This window comes from Rhagoletis zephyria, unplaced genomic scaffold (assembly GCF_001687245.7).
Source record: "Rhagoletis zephyria isolate East Lansing unplaced genomic scaffold, Rhagoletis_zephyria_1.1 Rzeph_scaffold_02363, whole genome shotgun sequence".
Taxonomy (NCBI): domain Eukaryota; kingdom Metazoa; phylum Arthropoda; class Insecta; order Diptera; family Tephritidae; genus Rhagoletis; species Rhagoletis zephyria.
In genome coordinates, this window is record NW_016159447.1 from 33,505 (window position 1) to 54,755 (window position 21,251).

General features: G+C 32.7%; 1 protein-coding gene across 1 annotated transcript in view; it reads left to right on the forward strand.

Moving 5' to 3' along the window:
• Nucleotides 1–13,183, forward strand: part of LOC108366660 (calcium-activated potassium channel slowpoke-like) — a gene marked incomplete at its 5' end in the record, with an annotated part of 46,682 nt that extends 33,499 nt beyond the window's left edge. The window contains 5 exons of the mRNA XM_017621116.1: nucleotides 4,026–4,184; nucleotides 5,532–5,643; nucleotides 6,046–6,197; nucleotides 9,423–9,590; nucleotides 13,088–13,183. Coding sequence (XP_017476605.1) covers nucleotides 4,026–4,184; nucleotides 5,532–5,643; nucleotides 6,046–6,197; nucleotides 9,423–9,590; nucleotides 13,088–13,183 — 687 coding nt within the window. The remainder of the gene's footprint in view (nucleotides 1–4,025; nucleotides 4,185–5,531; nucleotides 5,644–6,045; nucleotides 6,198–9,422; nucleotides 9,591–13,087) is intronic.
• Nucleotides 13,184–21,251: the final 8,068 nt, after the last annotated feature.

The following is a 21,251-nucleotide window of genomic DNA, read 5'->3' on the forward strand; positions in this document are numbered from 1 at the left end:
CGCTTAATCGATTTCTCTTTTCATTCTGATCATTTATGTATACATTTGTCTATATCTATCTCGATTCGTTTTGCCTGTTACAAACAACCGTTATGTGAACAAAGTTATAATACCCTTGTGCACAAGTGCGCTCGGGTATAAAAAAGCATTCTAAAAGCATAGAATTCATTTATTTAAGATTAATGACCCAATTCTGTATCGGTGACAAACATTTTTTTACTGACAAATTTAAAAATTTTTATATATTTTTGCGTAATAAAAACTGTGACAAGAATTTGTCAGTGATAGACAATAGAACCGTAATTGCCCGATTCTGTAACGGTGGGAATTTTTTTTTAGTGACAAATTTAAACTTTTTCATAAATAAATTTTTCCGTAATAAAAACTGTGACGGGAATTTGTCACTGATACAGAACAGAGCCGCAAATGTTCCGAATACAAAGTATTTAAATACATACATATATGTATATACATAAATGCAGATACAGTCTTAGGCTCAGTGATCACATCAAGTCTACTGAGAAAATCGTCGAAATCTATGCTGTATAAGCTTTATCTCTCATACCTCTGATTGTTCAGATACCAGTTATTACGATATATCTCCTTTATGTAGGAGTCCAAACCCATTAAATTGTGTTTCCGGTTTACATACCGATCACATAGCAATGAAAATCACTTAGATTGGTGCTATATAGGGTATATTTTCCATACCTCTAATTGTTTAGATATGGTTTTTCATATAAATCACATCTATCTATGTATTCTGTAAATATATAAATTTTTTCAAATGCAGTTATCTGTTAAAGTAAAATTTTCAGCGCTGCTCTTACTTGTTTTTATTTTTAAGGCAGGATTGGCAAATGTTTATATGCAAAATGATGTTTGAAATAAATATTTCTGTATTTAATTCAACTATCCGACCAAAATTTTATATTGCCGACCAACCTACCAAATGAAAAGAAGCCACCGAAATTTGGTCGAAAAAGACCAATAATGGTAACACTGATATGCCTATATGCATATTCATATTTGTGCTTATGTATATATGTAGAAATACATATGTATACAATCTCATGCAAGCTCACGTACAGCATATACTTACATACATATGTATGTATATGCATATATGCCGATGGAATTTGCATGTGCATGCCTACACAATTAATAGTAAATTTCCCACGCTCGCTGGTTATGTGGCATCCGACAAACTGGGCAAATTGGTACAGATTTCATCACTGAACCGCCGCACAGTGTGAGATTTGGTCAATCTAGGATGCCAAAATTAAAAAAAAAAATGTGCTTGAAAATCGATCATATTTGGTTAATTTGTTAAAAAAGACCCCAATTGTTACGAAAACTGAGAATAAAAGAAATGTCATTGGTATGATAACAGCTATCAAACGCTTGCCATTGAACAGGTTGTGCGCGTTATTTTTTGCAAAAAAGTTTTTTTGTATTAAAGGTCAATACTTTCATTCAAATTTTTTGCTATACATAAAATAAAATTTTGCCCATTTTTTCCTAAAGGCATCTTTTTTCAACTTAAATGATATATTGCACGAGAAGCTTTAAGAAATTTGCTTGAGTGAGGGTGTCCCAGTGATAAGTACTTTTCTTTTAGGTGATAGGGGAAGTTTAGACGAACAGAAAATTTTATGGGAGGTGGATCTAGAATGCAACCCTGGGGAGTTATAGGGTTAAGAAAGTGATCGGCAGTAGTTCCAGAAAAAAAATTCTCACGCCTAAACGAAAAGCCCTAATGAAAAACTCCCTATAGAGCTTTTTTAGTTAATTGTATTAGATTTATAGAAACAAATATTTTAGGGTGGTTTTTAGGCTTTAGGGAAATCTGGGTATTATAAAGTCAAAATTTCAAGAATTTTTTAACCCTTCTTTTTCTTTGGCGTCCATTTCGGTATAAAAAAGGCCTTATTGACCTATTTATTTTTTTAAATTTTTAGGTCATGAAATTTACTTAAAATTTGCCCAACATATGTCACACAAATTTTTCGGTTTCTCTCCGGAAAAAATATACTCCAGCCAGTCTCTTTAGGGATAGTTCGGCCATTTTAGTATAAAAACTTTTATTTTTTATTTTTATTTTAAAATCGTCATAAAATTTTCTCCAAATTTGCTCAATATATGTAATAAAAATTTTTTGGTTTTACTCCGGAAAAAATTGTCTTCAACTGGTCTCTTTAGGGATAGTTCGGAACTAACCCCTTTTGACAATAGTTGGAACCAGTTAATCATAACCATATTGAAGCTTATGTTCTTTTTAAAAATCCTGCCAAATTTCAAGTTGATTCTCTAACACTTTGGCTAAAATTGAATTTTGACGTCCTAGATTGGCAAAATCTCACACTGTGCGCCGTTTGCCTGGTAGTCGTCTCGTCAGCTGGGTATTGTGACAAAGCGAAAAACCGTGGTCACAGACTTACTTGCGGCATATGGTTGTCCTTCCTACTGCTGTGGATAGTAAAAGTAGTACTCTGGCTCGACATTTCCACCTTTCCTTTACGTATAATCGATGCGCACGGAAAAGTGGCAATTTTGTAATCTAGCATCAACTGCGATGAAGCGTCACAGCTCGTTGTAGCGGTCATTCATATCGCTTGCCTATGTATGTACATATTTATATGTACCTACATGTATCTACACAGGTTTACATACATACATATGTATGTATAAATATACATGAAGTGCGCTACAGTAGTGTCGTTGAGGTCTGTAGGTGTTCCAAATCTGTGCTCTTAAATATGTGGCGACGATACCATGAGTATGGCATAAATGAAAATATTGACACATTTTTAAATTTATGATGTCACTTGCGCATTCCCTTGCCTGTATCATCATATGTATATATACAAAGGTGATTTTCGTAATACATATGGCAGCGTGTAGCTAGTATGCAAGCACCTCGTTCAGGTGTACAAAAGTGCACTTACATGGATGACTTAAGTGTAATATTATGTAAATTAGTTAGGTCATCAATTACACAAACGTTTCTTATTTGTTTCTTATCTAAATAGAAGAAGAGGATGTTGATTTTTCCGCATTTTACGATCCCGGGATTTTCGAGATGTGGTTATTATTATTATTATTATTATTATGGTAATTATTAGTCACCACCATATTTTTATAAAAAAAAAAGCGAAAAATAAAATATTTAAAAAATAGTTGCCCGTATTGTAAAAAATTCGCTGTACCTAAACTTTATTGACTGAGCGTATGTGCATATATTTTACTCTTGTTGACGTGCAATAATGTCAATGGAATTAATGTCCTTGACATTAATACATAATTTAAGAGTGATTTAATGTCAGGAATGTTAAAAATCCTGCAAGCTTTACGGTGACGTGTAATAGGCGCACTGGAAATAACATCCTTGGACAATATTTCTTATCGTCCATAGACAATGCAAATTACCATTTCGAAAGCGAAATGGAAGTTATTGCTCCATCAAAAAAATATTAAAAAAATACACTGCTAACATACTACATACTATGAATATATGTAGTATACAGCTTTAAAAGTGCATAACACCACGGGGCACCACGCATCGCCACGCGCCGTTGGCCACTTTTCATTTTAAACAAATAAATTGATTTTATTTTTTTTTTTGGAAACCAAATTTCACTTTTAGCAAATTGTTTTTATTTCACATAATTGAAATACTTGCAATTTTTAAATAAGCAACTAATTCGAAACAGGCACATCTCTTCAAAGTTGTGACCTTTTCGAAATTACTCCTGCACACGCCGTAACATTGACCCAAGTTGCACTTTTTTCAATCGTAGGAAGCATTAAGATTGCATTTGTATGGAAAAATGCATTAGTCAATTTTATACGACACAGATATAATTTAATAATTTCGCAAAACGTTGTATGTATGTATGCAAATGTAGTATACGTGCCTTGTTTCTAATGGGTTGGTGAGGTGTTCTATTTCTTAATTAAACTATTTTTGGCAAATATGCATATTATTAACAAAGTTTTTTTTGTTTTGCTTTCTTTATTTACAGGTCGTGCTTGTATTTATACTCAGCATTGCATCACTCATTATTTACTTCGTGGACGCATCTAGCGAAGAAGTCGAAAGATGTCAAAAATGGAGTAATAACATTACTCAACAAATCGATCTCGCATTCAATATATTTTTTATGGTTTACTTTTTTATACGAGTAAGTTGATTTTTCGGTTTTTATTTATGAGTGATTTTCGTTTGCCTGAATCCCAACTTTATTGCATAGACTTCTCTTAAATATTTGATTTATAGTACATAAAAATATCGAGGGCATATATTCAATACCCTCAATCTGCAAATTTTCACAAAAATTACTTTGTGTGATGTTAGAACTCATTTGGGACTTACCTCTCATCACTGATGTTAATTCTGACTTTGCAATTTATTGGTAAACTCGCCTGTCAAGCGCTTTACAAGTTCAGCATTTAATATCACCGCTGACAGTTAAGTTTTAGGTGGATTTTTTTTTATCAGAATCTCATTTATGGGAAAAGTGTAGATAGAGGGTATTAAATATAAGCCCTCTATATGAAAATAATAAGTTAATTGTTGAGCTGTTGTTTTTAAACTGGTACAAAATATTTAGACAGATTAAGTTCTAGCCGAAACAAAATGCAAAAGTCTCTGCAACAAGAAAACAAGAAACCAGCTTTTTGTTGGTGGAATCGCCAACTGTTCAAGCGGTGAGATACGACGCTATTACTAATGGTAGGGTGACTGACTGTTTTTTTTTTTTAAACCAATTTCAACAGGGTGGGTTTTTTTGAAATCGAGTAAACTGGATTTTCTCCCAGCTAAGTAATTTATATACCAGAGTATAAAAGTTCTAAATATTTTTTTTTTTTCTTTTTAAGATAAACTAGAACAATTTTATTCACTTTCTATCGGTACCTGAGTGGATGATCGACCTATCTCGGCAGCCAATTTCGAAAACACCCTATCTGAAAAAACTTTCCAAGAACACCAAATTCTGAGATAGGGTGGTTTTCAATGAAATTTTGAAATAAGGCATTCTACAATCAAATTCTGAAGTAGGGCGTTTTTGAAAAGTTTTCTTAGGTAAGGCGTTTTCGAATTGGTTGCGGAGGTTAGACGATCTTCCACTCAGGTGTCGATATCTGAATACCCGAAAATTTTCCACTGCAAAGAATTACTTCAAAAGTAAAAGGAAAATCGAACGATGGTCGTTCTCAATCCAACGGAACGGCCAGGAAAAGGCCAAATCCGAAGTGTCTGGACCGTAAGTAGATGTTGGTTAGATGAGCCGATGTGAGCGGGTATTTGAAGGGATAGTTAGTTAGTTGTGATCGGGTGGTTTGTGGCCAAATAAACCAATTAAAAGAGAGTTCATTAGCCACTTAAGTAATCTTCATAAACACAGCTTTAACAATTAACTTTTGTAAATATCTGCAATCAAATCCCTAGCTTTTTATCATTTGACATACTGTATACTATGTCGTATCGATTTCTTATGTATCTCTCTCTCTTTTCTTTACTTTTCCAGTTCATAGCGGCGTCCGATAAACTTTGGTTTATGTTAGAAATGTACAGTTTTGTAGATTATTTTACAATACCCCCGTCCTTTGTATCAATATATTTAGATCGGACATGGATCGGTAAGCAAGATTTGCGCAAAAATATTGGCTTAACATAAAATATACTAATAAATTCTAAATTATAAATCAAAAGCAATATGTATTGTATGTATGTAAGTATTTAACGTTTTTCCTTTTCTACTTCATGTTTATGCAACACAACACGCACACGACTGCGCACAACATCTGTAAAATACTTCACTTCAAAACAAAAACAAAAATTAATTAAACAAATATCAACACCCACCCATCAACACTGACATACACACGCGCACGCATGTACGTGTTGGCTGATCGAAATGGCTGCATGCAATGGATTTTACTCCAAAAAAAAATGTATTTGTAAAAAAAACAAAAAACAACTTCAATTGGCGCTTCATAAATGGGTTGTTGCAATGCTTCTTCACACGCACCTCGTCACAGGTCTTCGATTTCTTCGCGCGTTACGTCTCATGACTGTACCGGATATTTTACAATATTTAAACGTTCTAAAAACATCGAGCTCGATACGCTTGGCTCAACTAGTATCAATTTTTATATCTGTATGGTTAACAGCGGCGGGCATAATTCATCTGGTATGTATGGATTGAGGAATAAATAATATTGCTATTTACTATTGTCGTATATGTACTATATATATTTATGTATGTCTATGTGCAAGTCAAAATTTTTTCTGTTTGATAGTAACATTTTTACGCTGGTCCAACAATGGTTTACCATTCTTCGTTCACCTACATTTTTGTGAATATTTTCATCTTCATTATTATTATTATTATGTCTAGTTTTAATTTTTATTATTATTAGTACTTTTTGTAACAAATGTATGAATGAAATGATGACCGTCAATCGCTTTGAGCAGCTGCCAATTGTAGCCAGGGAATATTTGTTGTATTTGTGCGGCGGTGGTCGATCCTTCCGGGCCAGACTGTCAGCCGCACTGTTAAAAGCACTGTTCATTGTCTTGGCGGTCATTGAAATGAAGACAATAAAAGAAAAAATTTATTATAAATAGTCCAATAGAATAATTCGCCAAAGCTGTAGTGGTGGGCCGTACGATTTAAGTTTGCTGCAAGCAAATGTGGCAAGTTTCAAAGTGCGCGTGGCTGCCACTACTACAGTTGCACAATTGCACATCTTGGAACATGTATGTGTGTGTGTGTGTATATAAGTACCCACATACAATGTACATACATACATACATGATCGTAAATGTAGATAAATCACTTAGCCACTCATAGTCGTCGTGACACGCAAATACATGCAATTTTAATCAGAAATAAATACATATATGCAAAATCAATTAGTAAAGTATTCGATTTTAATTAATGCTTAGTTAAATGAAATACCAATTTAGCATTTGTAGTCCTTATAGATGCAATCAAACAAAATTTATTTAATAATATTTTCAAAATTATTTTGAATCACTAACAATTGCCCCCATTGCGGATTGTAACTAAGCTCAGATTTGGTTTGTCACAAGGGTATGTAAAATGGCCACATCTTTTGAAGAACAAAAGACGATTATTGTGATAGGTTCGCACCCTGGTCTTGGTTAATTTTTTATTTTATCTATATCTTTAATATTTTAGCACTCCATATGTGAGTAGTCTACTTGCAAACAGCGTCATGTGATTATATAATAATAAGCCATAAATTGAAAAAAACGACTGCGACAACAACTAACATCTAAATTGAATATCTTTTTATTACCTGAAAATTTGAATAACCAAGAGCCTAATAACATTATAACAACATAACATAACACAACATAACATTAACAGTCTATACGACCTAAAACAGTTTGCTAAGCTCATCAGAAGATAGAGACTTTTGAATGTTTATAAATACATAAGTATGATAGCTACTTACATAGCGCACTTTGCAAGTGGACTACTCATGTGTGCTACAAAAAACTAAAAATTATATAGTGTGGTATGAGTTAAAATTTAAAGTTTTACCATTTGCTTTGAACGAACGTTTTCTGCAGCTACTGCTGGGATCACACCTCCCACACATTTCCAAATGAAAATCTGAAATTTTCTGGGCAATTCCGGGAAGTCGTTTGTAAGACAATTGAAAGACAGTAGGCAAGATAAATCGTTAGAAAGACTTTGTTTATTTTGACACGAAAGCTTTTAAAAGAGAAGCTCCCTTGCCAATTCATGGTGGAAAGCTCTTTTGAGAGAAAGCACTTGTATATTACTTCGCTCGCGCTGCTCCAGCAGTCGTAATTGCCGAGTGACAAGGCACCACTGTTCCATTCGAGTGGTTCGGGGTCGAGTTCTCGGCTAGCGAAATGTTTTAATTTTTTCGTGTTTTAATTATTCGATTTTGTTTAAATTTTTTTTTTAACTTGCTTTATTTTGTTTTATTTTTCTATTGGTTTATTTTTTAATTTAATTTTCTTTTAATTTTTAGACTTCATTGTCTTAAAAAGAAAATTTTTTGAATTTAGTTTCATGAAATTAAACTTATTTCATTTTCATTTCTTCAAATAAAATTTTTAGAAACAAAGATTTTTTACTTCATTTATTTAGATTTAATTGTTTAATAGAAGGAAACTTTTTTAATTTCAGTTAGTTTTTAGAAACAACGATTTTTTTTAATTATTGTTATTTTTTTGTTTAATTAAATTTCCTTTTAATTTTTCTCTTTTTTAATTAAATTTTCCTTCACTTTTTAGATTTCGTTCAAAAAATACTTTTTTTAATTTTAATTAAATTTTTAAGAACGTAAGTTTTTTTACTTTTTTATTAAGTATTCTTTTAATTTAATTTTCTTTTATATTTTAGACTTTATTGTTAAAAAAAAATTAATTTCTTTTAATTTGTAGAAACTTATTTCATTTTCTTTTTTATATAAATTTTTTAAAATTTATTTTTAAGATTATATTGTTTGAAAAACATTTTTTTTTTCTAATTGCATATAATTTTTAGAGACTTATTTTATTTATTTCAATTTAATTTGCTTTTAGTTTTGATCTTGTTTAAAAACTAAACGTTTTTTTAATCACATATATTTCTTAGAAACTAATTTGTTAATTTATCTCTTTTTTAATATATTTCCTTTTATTTTTTTAATACATTTTTCTTTTAATGTATAAGAGAAAATATATATTTCTTTTTTAAATAAAATTTTATTTTTATAAAACTTATTGCTTAAAGACAAAACGAGGAAATATCGCTTCTTGCAATTAAGTCGACTTTCAATATAGTCGCCATAATTGACAATTGTCCCTTCAAATGCAAAACAGCCTTTAGATTATTAACCGACATGAAATTGGCTTCTACTAGTAACTGCTTAGAAAGTATTGTGTTGTGCAGCTTGATAGGGAGTATTTAAGACTGGTCGTACTATCGAAAGTAACTCCAAGTATTTTTGGGTTATTCACAAACGGAATTGGTTCGCCGTCGCCGTGAATGCCAAGCTGTAGTCTGCCCTTCTTCGTACAGGTGGTAAAAGGGGTTGCCGAGGATTTCGTAGGGGGGAGGGTTAGGCTGCTTGCAGCGAAGAATTGAGAAAGTTCGGAGTGGTTTCAAGCACGAGTCCATTCCCGGATGCCATTGTCGAGAAGTCGCCAGCATAAGAGATAGTAGAGACTTCCTCTGAACTATGCCAATATCGCTGTAAGTTGCTCTCGCTCTTAAGAGCTGTGTGACATTTCATTCCTCTTCAAGACAGCACCAAAACGAACACTGTTACAATCTGTAATGAGGGCCATACTTGTATTTGCGTTTACAATGTGTCTATGTTATGTTACGTTTTTTTTTCTTGTATTGCTGCATTTATTTAAAATTTAGCTGGAGAACTCTGGCGATCCGCTGGATTTTAATAATGCTCATCGATTATCCTATTGGACCTGTGTCTATTTCCTAATTGTGACCATGTCAACGGTAGGATATGGTGACGTTTACTGTGAGACTGTATTGGGAAGAACATTCCTTGTGTTCTTTCTACTCGTCGGCTTGGTAAGTTACAATTTACTTAAACACACATATACATACATACACTGCTTTAAAAAATATTTGACAATTTGAAAAAAATAGATAAATCAAAAAATTTGAAGGTGAAGCAAAAAAAACGAAGAACTAAATAAAATTAAAACCGAAAATTTTTAAATAAAACAAGTTGTGAATCAATTGAGAACGCTTTTTTTTTTTGAAATATCAGGCTACCAGAGAGCGTTGTGAGTTGAAAGGAAAAATTCAAAAGTATATACACGCGTATTATTTAAATATTGAAACGAGGTAACAATTTAGCAAAACAAAAACATCACAAGTTCACCATAGATCAATAATAATGTAAGAACTTCGCCCCCACCTCTGCTTTCTTCCACAATTGAAGCGTATCCGCAGTAACAGTACTCCTTATATTTACATATAGTGCATATAGTGGCTTAAAATTCAAGTGAGACCTTAAACGTAAAGCTTTTCTTTAGGTATACCCAATATAAAATGCGCTTGGTAGCAGTGGGCTCTCTTGTTATTGACACAATATTTTAGCATGGCAGCAGCAGAATGTTGAATGGTTTACCCATATCCCATTGAAAACCTCTAAATTACTGTATCCCTTGGAGACAATTGGCCTAGTACTATATAATCTTAAAAAAAAAATAAATATATATATATATATGAGAAGACAGAAACCTACAAAATTAAAACAATCGTAGTGGTGTGAATGGAATGGAATTTTTTAAATTGTTCTAGATACAAATTTTAATTAAACTAATAAATTACTTTTCTTTAATAATTAGCTTACAAATGCTTAACCATCAAAATAATGAAAAAATAAAAACATTTTTTTTGTATGTAAAAATTTATTAGTGCCAACAGTTATGATATTTTTTATGATCGTTTTCTTGTTATGGCATATTAACAGTTTAGCTTATAAATATGTATACATCCACACATTCAATAGCGATCACCGATTACCAAAACATATTCCCCTCCCTTTAAGCTTTTCCAGTATTTTCAATGCGAGACCCCTCAAAATAAGTACACCAGTTGTGTTATTGTTACTTATCTGACTTTGACCCCGAGACTTTTACCGCGAATTTTTAGTGAAATACTGTTTTGGAAATTCTAAATTAGAAACAGCACAAAAAATATTTAATAGAGAAGATGTAAAAATTTAACTGTGAAACATATTTAAAATCTTGTGCTGTATTCCCACTGGGCGTTGAAGTGTCAAACAAATTTGTATCATTAAAATACTCTCATGTGGAAATAAACTTAAAATTGTCATTACAATTCTTCTCATTTAATACCCAGTGAAAATCCAGCAACTCCACAACACAAAACCAAATGTAATTTAACCAAATTTATGCACAGGTTTCATTTTAATCCATGCTTCCGCTGCTCTTCTATTCCACGCTTCGACATATGACGTCGAATTTACACAAATATCCAAAATTTTTAGATTTCACATTATTTTGAAATACTTATTTTTTTTTAATTTAGTTTCATTAAATTTTGCTTTGGTAGTGATTAATACTTCTTTAATATATTCGTTGTTCAAAAGCATGCAATTCAGTTTGCTTTCTACTTAAGTAACACAAATTAAAAATATTCCTATTTAGCAAATTTCGTTCATGCACATTTTCAATACAATAACTTTTTTTTTTAATTTTTTCTAAGCAGCCCACAAGAATACGTATTTAAGTTATCGTACTCGCAAGCTCGTTTGCTCAAAAAGTATCAAGCGAAATGTTCAAAAATTCGAAATATTAATATATTTAAACGTTTTTTTTATTCTTTCCATCTAAATTATGTCCAAAGAGCCTGGCTTCTTTTACTGTCCATAGCGGCTTCAGTATTTACTGCATTCTGAGTTTACCAATTGAAAGGTTTAATATTTCAAAGAAAACTGGCGGAGAATACAAACAGTTTCCGGTTCTACAAAAGCGATCGCGGAACTTTTTCGCACCCAACTACTTGGCGAGCTCAATCCTTCTCTTCCGTCGGTGCGTGGGTGCAAACGAACGATAGCACTCGGCGACGAAGTCTCTCTCCCACCACAAATCCGACAACAAATTTGCGCTCTCTTACTCGGCGCTTTGCCTTGGCGGTGATGTTAGCCTTTATCTTCACGAGGACATCAACTAGTCGGGCAGGTCACCTTTCCCATTAAGGTTACGTACATGCCAGGTCTAATCCTTTAAGTTATAGAACTTTAAAAGTTCGCCGTGATCGTAATCAAATTAAAAGGTCTTATCCGCCGCAACGTTTTCTTTACATTGAACTTTGATTTAAGTGAACTTGGAGAACTTTTTTTTTGGAGTACCTCGTTTATAGTTATGGCGATTCGATGGTGAATTGGCGTTGCTGACTTCAGTCTGCCATTAAACTTAACATTGTTCCACCGTCTCGCCCTCTTCAAGGCAGGATGGGAAAATGGACTTGTCATGTACGCCTATCACAGTCAGGGGTAAGCTTCACGTGCAGTGACCAGTCAGCAGTCTAACAAGTTTTCTGCAGTCTCGTCTTCTCGGTGAGAGTAAAAGACCTTCAAAAATTGAAGGCAGTATAAGATTTGCCCACCTCCATCCCTTCGATGCCTTTCCAATTATTGCTGAGCGAAGTATTCATCCACTTTCTGATAGTGGCTTCGAAGGGGGAAGGTAGGTTGCGGACCGAGGAATATCTGGTCTGAGCCAACTCGTTATGTTTGCCAACAAAATTTAGTCGAAACTTGCATTGCCGAACTAGTTTGGAAGTAGTTAAGTGCAGTTTGGCTTACCCTGCAGACTCGTACACTCCTTCCCCTCCACTTATTTTCCACCACCTAGTCCATGGTCTTGAGGACTGCAAATACCGTAGCCTGGAAGACCGAAGCATGAAGCCCCTCTCCATTCTGTCAATCAGCATTTCTCCCTTTGAACGAAGAAAAGTTTGCCTTCTTCTGTGGGTCACTATGAGAGTTCTTTGTAATAGTTGTGTCACATCAGCGCAGTACGATACACAAGGTTTGTTAATGGCTAAAATAGCATTTCCTGTAAATCCTGCAAAACCTGCAAATCGTACTGCTGCCGGAACGCAACTACTAAATAACTTAATACTTTTCTCTTCGGCATCGTTTTGACCTTAATCGACTAAATCGCATATTATGCCTAAAATTATGCATTCATGAAATCTTGTTGCTTTTTGAGCAACTGAGCCAAAGTATTACAGCATCATTACAAAATTACTGTAAAAAATACTTAATAGATTTTTATTAAAAACAGGTATTCAAAGGTGTATAGGTTTCTAGTAATCAATACTCAAATTTTCAAAATGCTTTTTACTTCGCATAGTAAAAGTACCATTTTCGCGCTACCGCTAGTTATTACCGCGAATTTAGGACTCAACTTAGTGGAGATACATATCTGTATTTCTCAAATATTTTTATACAAAACTACTTAAGCACTAAAAGATACTTTTTTTTCTTTATCGAATACACACATAAAATAAATCATATGAAATTCTAGGCAATGTTTGCCAGCAGTATACCGGAAATAATAGAGCTCGTCGGTAGTGGCAATAAATACGGCGGCGAACTGAAAAGAGAACATGGAAAGAGGTAGTCTATTTTAAAAATCAATCACAAAAACAATAAAAAAAAATAACCAATTGCATAAATATATATGTGTTTGTAGTACTAAAACCAAACTATACATCTAGTAAATATTACATTCCTACATATTACATAAATATATACATATTTATATTTATATACATTTACATAGTAAATCAGAAGAAATAAAAGATGAAAATAATTCAAGAGAAAAAAAACGCTGACATTACCCTTTTCTGCATAATATAAAAATCCATCATATTTTTTAACACATCTACATACATAAATACATACACATTTTTAAACTAAAACAAAGTTAGAATAAGTAGAAGTAACAGTACTATTTTTGGTTAATCTGTAGCTTAACGAGCAATTTCTTCGCTTACTTAATGTTCTGAGCTATAAAAGATTGTAACTAAATATATGCCTTTATATGTATTTATGCACTTATTTGGGCAGAGGTTTTTCACTCGTACAGGGTTCTCTCCAGCTTTGAGTACATACATGCATTGAAAAAAGACTTTCTAAATAAAGATGCTAGATCGAAAAAAACAATCGATTTTTAGATTGATTCAAATCGACAAAGAAGATCGATGCGAAAAAGCGTTTACAAATTAATCGATTTTGCATGATCGAAACATATGGTTCTAGTGGCGAAATTTGTAATACCGGATAAAATTTTTATAAGAAATAGATTTTTTTTTTAAGCTATATCAATTGCAAAACATCAAATTCAAATTGAACTCAAAGATATGGCATTTCCATATAATTTTACATTTCGTGAAGAATTATTTGTTCTAACTTAAGTATTGCTAGGTACAGATATTTTCATTGAGTAGCCCAATTTTAAGCGAGATCCCAGAGGGACATTTTCTCATACGGTCATGCGGAAATTTAGGCGCTATCTTCTTCCTCAGTTAATTTGCAAAAATGTGGAGGCCTCAATGTCAATTGCTGGTAAATTACACAAACATGAGACCGGGAATGAGATAGGGGATGCTAAAAAAAGATCGGCAAGGAGATAGTTGTGGAACACCGTCTGTGTGAATGCAAACCCTTGCAGTGTGAGGCTAGAAATGCTTGGCCAACTCTTACTGCGGAATATTTCAGAGTGCAATCGACTTTCTCTTTATGATAAACTAAAATTCGTCAAAACTGCAAAGTGGCTGAAGATTTTTATGAAAACGAGGCTTCTTTTTCTATATCGTTTAAGTAAAGAAAATATACGAACTTTTGTCCATGGCTTTAACAAAGTTTTTGGTCAACCGCAGTTGGGATACACAAATGGTTCACATTTAACTTTTTCTGTTGTCATGGGTACATTCTTTCCCGTCATTTTGGCTTAAATAAAGTGCAGAGCACGTGCTCCACTGTCCCATTTACACAAAAAGCAGCGCAACTTAGTGTACCCAAGAAAAAGGTTTAGTAACATCGTAAGTTTCTTTTAAGTTTGAGCTATGTATGTGCAAATGGTATCGACGGTACGTTTTTACCATTATGGAGCACGACCACGGCTATGAGATTTATTTTTTATGAGTCTATGAACAAGCTCCAATCAGTAGGATCATGTACTTGACATAGGGTTGTCAATTACTACGTTTATACGCACAGAATAATCGACTTAATTGAAAGCGCATTGACACCGTACACATTTCGCTCTAGTGTCTATACTTACGGCTTTATATCGGCATCAAAGTAACCGTCTTCAAAAGCAAACAAAATTAGCACTTTTCATTTGACATTTTATAAGTTAACATAATGGAAAGTGATAAAAATCTAGTTTTATTTGGCATTTTATTATCATTTTTATTAATCAGATTTTAAATACTGATGCGATTATTTGGAATTTGAGCGGAACAGCTGATCTCCAATTCGCTTTGAGTGAGAGCGGTGTTTATACGCTCTTTCTAACTGTCTGGAGAATTAAACTACTGATTTGAAATGGAGTGTGAGCCAAAACACTTCGCTCTTTCAAAGCGAATTGAAATTCAGTTTATACATATGTTTTGAATCGCGGCGAAATGAATTAAAGCGACTTATGCATGCGTATAAACGTAGTAATTGTTACTAAGTAAATTAAACCGTCATCCTTAGAAAAACAATCGACGCAAGTGTGATGGCTATATCCCGTATAAGATCAGCGAGGCGCTCCTGATTTATTAGTAAAGGCGTTTTTTTCATTTTCGTCGGGATAAAAGTCCGAATGAAGTTCATAAGAAGGTTCCAAACTTGACGGTTTTTTCAGAAAAGAGAATGGGCTTGTGAAGAGAACTTGCGTCATGGTATTGTACAGAAATAACAATCGGTAACGTGGTTCGTGGATTCTCGCCAAACGACTGGCTGGAAAAATTGTACCGTAGAGTTTTTCCATGACACCAATCAAGCAAATTTGTATAGCGCGTTATACAACAATAGTGCAGTAGCCAATATTTGTCAATATTTTTAATTCCCATTTTGAAACAATCTCGGTAGCACTTTTTAAAGTATGTATGTATGTCGAAAACGCTTTCTATTATTCTTTGGAGTATATTTTCCGCAAACATTGCAAAATAAATCAGTTGAATTAACACACTTACGTGGCATGGTTGCTGATGGTTTCCAAGCTATACCCGATATTTTATGTATCAACACGTAACTTTTTTAAAACATGATTACTGCGAAATTCGAAATAAAAATAATAAAAAATAATTTGTTGTATTTATGAAAGTTAATATTATCAACATGAATTATTTAGGTGGGCCAGTGGCCCTTATCCAGTGTTTTTAGAAGTCGTGTTGCCGCGAAAATATTCTCTACCATTTATTCCTACTTGCAAAAATCTTTAATAACTGACTGCAGCTCTTTTATGCCCAGTCATTAATTTACAAACTTTTATAGCTCTATCGCCTCTCAAAGTAATGACAATGGATACAATTTTTTTTGACAAAAATAGCTCATCAACATTTGTACCAGTTTTGACTACTTTTCTTTTCCTTTTTTTAAAGCTCCTTAATTTATTATTAAAGTCCAGCACCTTATCTAACAAAAATCTATCTATTAAAAAATTGCACAAACTTTTCATGCCGAATTTTTTAGCAACTTCAAACTTGCACTTTATTTTTATAAAATTTAATAAGCTTTAAAACTGCATAACAAAAATTATTCTAGAAATTAAAATTAAATTGCTTGGAATTGGGATGAAAAATTTGTGGAATTTTTATAATTTTTGTAAAAAAAAGTCTGGTATTTGTTAGATAAAGATAAGTGTTGAGGTGCTATCGTTTTGTCGAGAGCTGTACGTACATACATTAAAACACAACTTTTTAATTAATACTATACATGTTTTAACTAAACTGAAAGAGGAGTCTATGTAGTTGCATGTGACACGCGCTTACTAAATTACACTTTAATTTAAAAAAATTATTATTTTTTATTTTTTGCAATTTAAATTTAATTTTAACTATATTGGTCTCAACAAAAAAATATATTTTTTTACACTCTTCCTTTTAACATTGAAACAATTGTAGCATTTAAAGCTATGTGTGGCGGCAAACACGTTTTTGTGACAAAAACTTTTCTAAATTTTCTTGCTATTCCCGTATAAAAACAAAAATATTGCTGAAACATTTTTCGAGTCACAGCTAATTATTTATTCGCTTATACTTAAGTTTGCTGTAATGTACAAAGGCAATGCTTTTTTGTAACACTTTTCTAGAAATCAGGGTCAAACGCATTTTTGTTTTGAAATCATTAGTCTGTTACCCTTTTATTTTAGGCGTTTTCATGATCTACTAAAAAATACAATATACTTACATAAATAATTTTTAACACAATTGCACCAACTAAAAATCATAAGCATATAGAATTTATAGACAATATAGAACAAAGTTACTAAGTTTGCTGCTAACCGCAAAAATACCTGGTATACCACGAGTTATAATATTTATTATAATAGAATTGAAAATTTCAAGTAAACCTATCCCAACTTTATTACACATTTTCCGGATTTTCGTAAAATGGATCATTATTTTCGTGTCGTTTATTTGTCGTTTCAATTTGCATACCTCAGTCATTCTTTTATTAAGCGTTTATACACTTTTTTTTTAACTGCATTATCACCAACTTTATATTGGAATACAATGTAGTTCGAGTATTCCAAGAATGCAGTATATCTTAAAGACTTTTAATGTAAATTTCGTATCATGTATTTTTCGCGCCAACCAAACCCTTATTCACTAAACTTGAACTAAAACTGAAAATATACTCCATACATAAGTTAAACCTTCGTAAGTAGCTGCATACATATATCGACTGCTGAGTGGAAGATCGACCTACATATCTTGGCAGCCAGATGGAAAACGGCCTATCTCAAAAAACATTTCGAGAATGCTCTATCCCAGCTGCCGATTCAAAAACGCCCTTTCTCAGCACATTTTCAATACATTAGCAGATACGGTGCTTTTCAATAAAATTCATTCAAATTTTGAAGTAAAGCTTTCTTGAAAAGTTTTCTTAAATAGGGTGTTTTCGAATTGGCTGCCGTGATAGGTCAATGTTCCACTCAGCCATCGATATATACATTTATGAACGTACTAAAATCGTTTCCTGGCATCATCACTTGTAATTTGTAGGCTTATTTATTGCGATATTTCAACTCCCTTACTTGCAAGAAATTATAGATTTCAGTTAGTGAATTTGAATATATTAAGAGCGTTATATTAATTCTCTTCAGACGAATGATATTTATAGAAACAAATATGTATTATAAAGTATCCGCATTGGTTTAATATTTAAATTTCGATGTGTAGTCTTATGTTTTCAATTGTTGCTTTAATTAATTTAGTTAAAAATATATGCATATGTGTAACTCTTATCACCATAGCACTGTTACCGAGTGTACTTTTACTACTACTATTTAAGCAAAAACGTTGTGGAAATTTATATAGTAAAAAACATTCTTAAATTACGTTCACGTTGATGTGTCTTATGTCGGTGAAGATAATGAAAAAATGAATGAAAATATACCCCTTCTAAAATGGAGGAAAATGATTTTATCAGAAAACGCAAATTTGCAAACTACCAAGTCGGGGATGCTCTACCCTTTAGTCGTATTACCCACTTCCAGTCGAAACTGATCGGAAGTCCTTTTTTTTTTTTTTAATGGGATATACATCCAGATTCAAAGAGGATATACGTACAGATTTTGCGCGTGAAAGACATACATATACTCCTCTTAAGCTTCAAATTTACATAAAAGTTTAAAAACTTGTAAATTTTTTTATGAAAAGTTCCCGTTTTTACGATAGTGTCTGACACGCTCACATCTGCTGTGCGCATTTCTTCACAAAATGGTTATTAATGTTGATTGTCTTCGAGGTCAGGAATGGGCTGCTTCTTTTGTCACAAGTAAAGACGGCTCTCCAACTAAGGGTTTCTTTGGAAATTGTTTTTTACTTATTCTGTTTTGAATTTTTGTATGTCTCGTGTTAAAAAAAAATAAAACTCGTTCTTTTGTGGCCACGTTCTGGACAGCGTTTTTATCTGGAACTTTTTGCTTCTTGTAGGTCTTCAGTACGGCTATTTTTTTAGTTCTACGAACAAAAGGTTCAAAGGTCAATTTCCTTTTTGAAATGCTTGAAACTTTCTTCAGTGTGGACAGAACTTTATTTGCCTTTTGGCGAACACTTTACTCCTTCTGGAAACCTTCTTTCGATTGAGATTGGTTTTAGACCGTTTAACAACCCGGGAAACCATTTCTCTGTCCTTTGATTTATTTTTAAAGGACCAATGATGCTAGTTTTGAAAAATTTGTCTTATATTTTCTCGCATACCAATTCCCTTGTAATTTTTTCGTTTTAAACGAAAGTACGCTCGGTCATTTAAAGCCGACCAAATGAGATACATACAATCAAATTTTATTTGAATTTTTAAACAACACAATATGGGAAAAAGTTCGACGAAAAACTTTTCTCGACGCAGTCAACCTTTTTTGTTTTTGCTAGGAATCAATTTAATTGCCTATTCCTAGGATATGCTACATAGTATGGTCTAACTTTAGTATTTCAATGCAAAAGTTACGCGCCTACGCCATGCATAATTTTTAGAAACCAGAACAGCAGGAATATAAGCGTTGTTGTATACATAAAAGCGAACACTCGGTAACGTGCGTTATTATTTCAAAAAAAATTTAAAGAAAACCAATATTATGGCCATCCATTTAAGCATCGAACCATTTTTTTTTATTTTTACACACATAGTTATTAAGGGTGTCCCAAAATTTACACAAGATTTCAATTAAATAGAAAACTCGTCGAGTAAATGACCTCCACGGCTTTTCTTCCAGCCTTATTTTCACACACTTTCAGATGGAAATTCGCACTAAATTGTGAACGTATTTGTTTTTCGAAAATCGTATCGTCGGTGATATTGCAAAACGGTCTATATGTATTAGCACCCTTGACACTTGGATGGTCTCTTACTTGCACCGGAATGCATCTGCAAATCGACAAAACAAATGACAAAACTGTCTAACTTTGGCTGGTGAAGATTAACTATTGCTAGAAGCGATCAGATACAGATAAAAGATCAGTTCAAGCACCAGAGGTAATAAGTGACATAGAACGTTTTGCAGTATCACCCACGATATGTGAGCCCTTTTCAACAGCAATATTGAGCTTTTTACAATTTGTTTTTTATTTGAAGAAAAATGTTAAACGCAAAAAAAAATTATAGCTGATACTTCGAAGATCCCATTATCTCCTCATCAGACTTCTTTCTCTAGACTTCAGCAGAAATTCAACCCGCATCATCGATATGCAAAGTTAGCAAAAACGCTCAGTTTAACAACTGAGCTATGCACATCCCGTAAACTCTTCTTGCTTATCCATTTCCTTATTCAACGTAATCAAGTGCAGCTGATTCGTAGCCAGACAAACAGCCGTCTCGCTTTATTTTTTTTTCATTTGGCTACTTTATACAAACTTGTATAATAGTGTTAAATCACGGTAAAATCTCTCATCTCTCTCTCTCTCTAATTACTTACCTGGCTTAATTCAATAATGCAGCCAAATCAGAATTAGAACTACCAGAATTCTAAATCGAAGTAATTGACGTGAAAAATCGTAGCTGAAAATAAAATGCTGTAATAGATTTTTATGTATCCTTCATTTGCCGGAAGAACGTCATAATCAAAATATTCGGGTATATTGGAGCGTATTCTTGTTTTCGTACGAGTCGAAAATCATGAAATTTTCCTATCATTTTCTATACAAAAATTTAAAATTTTCGAAAGAGCGGTAAAAAGTCTCTTAAAAATTACGATTTAGCCGTCAATATCGAGAAAAAATATGAAAGTTAGTAGTTAATACCAAAGCTTTGTTATTTCGTTTTGATGTAACTTACTTATGTCACATAAACTTAATCTGAATTCAAATATACATTATTTTGAAAACTAAGAGACATCTTGGGCGGATTTTGGTACACCCTATATATTATGATAAGCAATTATTTTATCTACATATGCTTAATATTTTCAAAAATGTTCGTTATGCACATGTTCAGTATTTCTTTTTTTTAAGTACATATATTTATACCAACATAGGTATGCTGCTTCAAAAGTTTATTTAATTTACTAAGTAGTTATTTTATGAAAGCACCGTTCTCAAAATGTATACAATAATACTCTGTGAAAAAAAAGTAATGGCCACGCATTCGAGATTTAAATTTTAAGCGGTTGCTTTTTATACTTTTCCTGCTCCATTTAGCAGAAATACTATAGCCGATCAGCATAAAGTGAAAACGACCGTTGATTTTAGGATTTTAAACTTTAAACTTTTAAGAATTATCAAGTGACAAATTTACAAAAAAAATCTTCATATTACTTGTAACATTTCGTAAATCTTTATGATGCTGTTGTTAATAGTCAGATGAATCAATTTTTTACTCCACGAGCACTTTAAAAAGTGCTTAGAAAATTCTTAATTACTTGCCCTTTAACCAATAGATGGAAAAAATTGGGCCTAAAAAGTGAGCTTAAACTCGAACTCCATTTTCGGTACAAATTCGTGAGCTTCAACGCTGCAAAAACTTGTTCTAAGCTG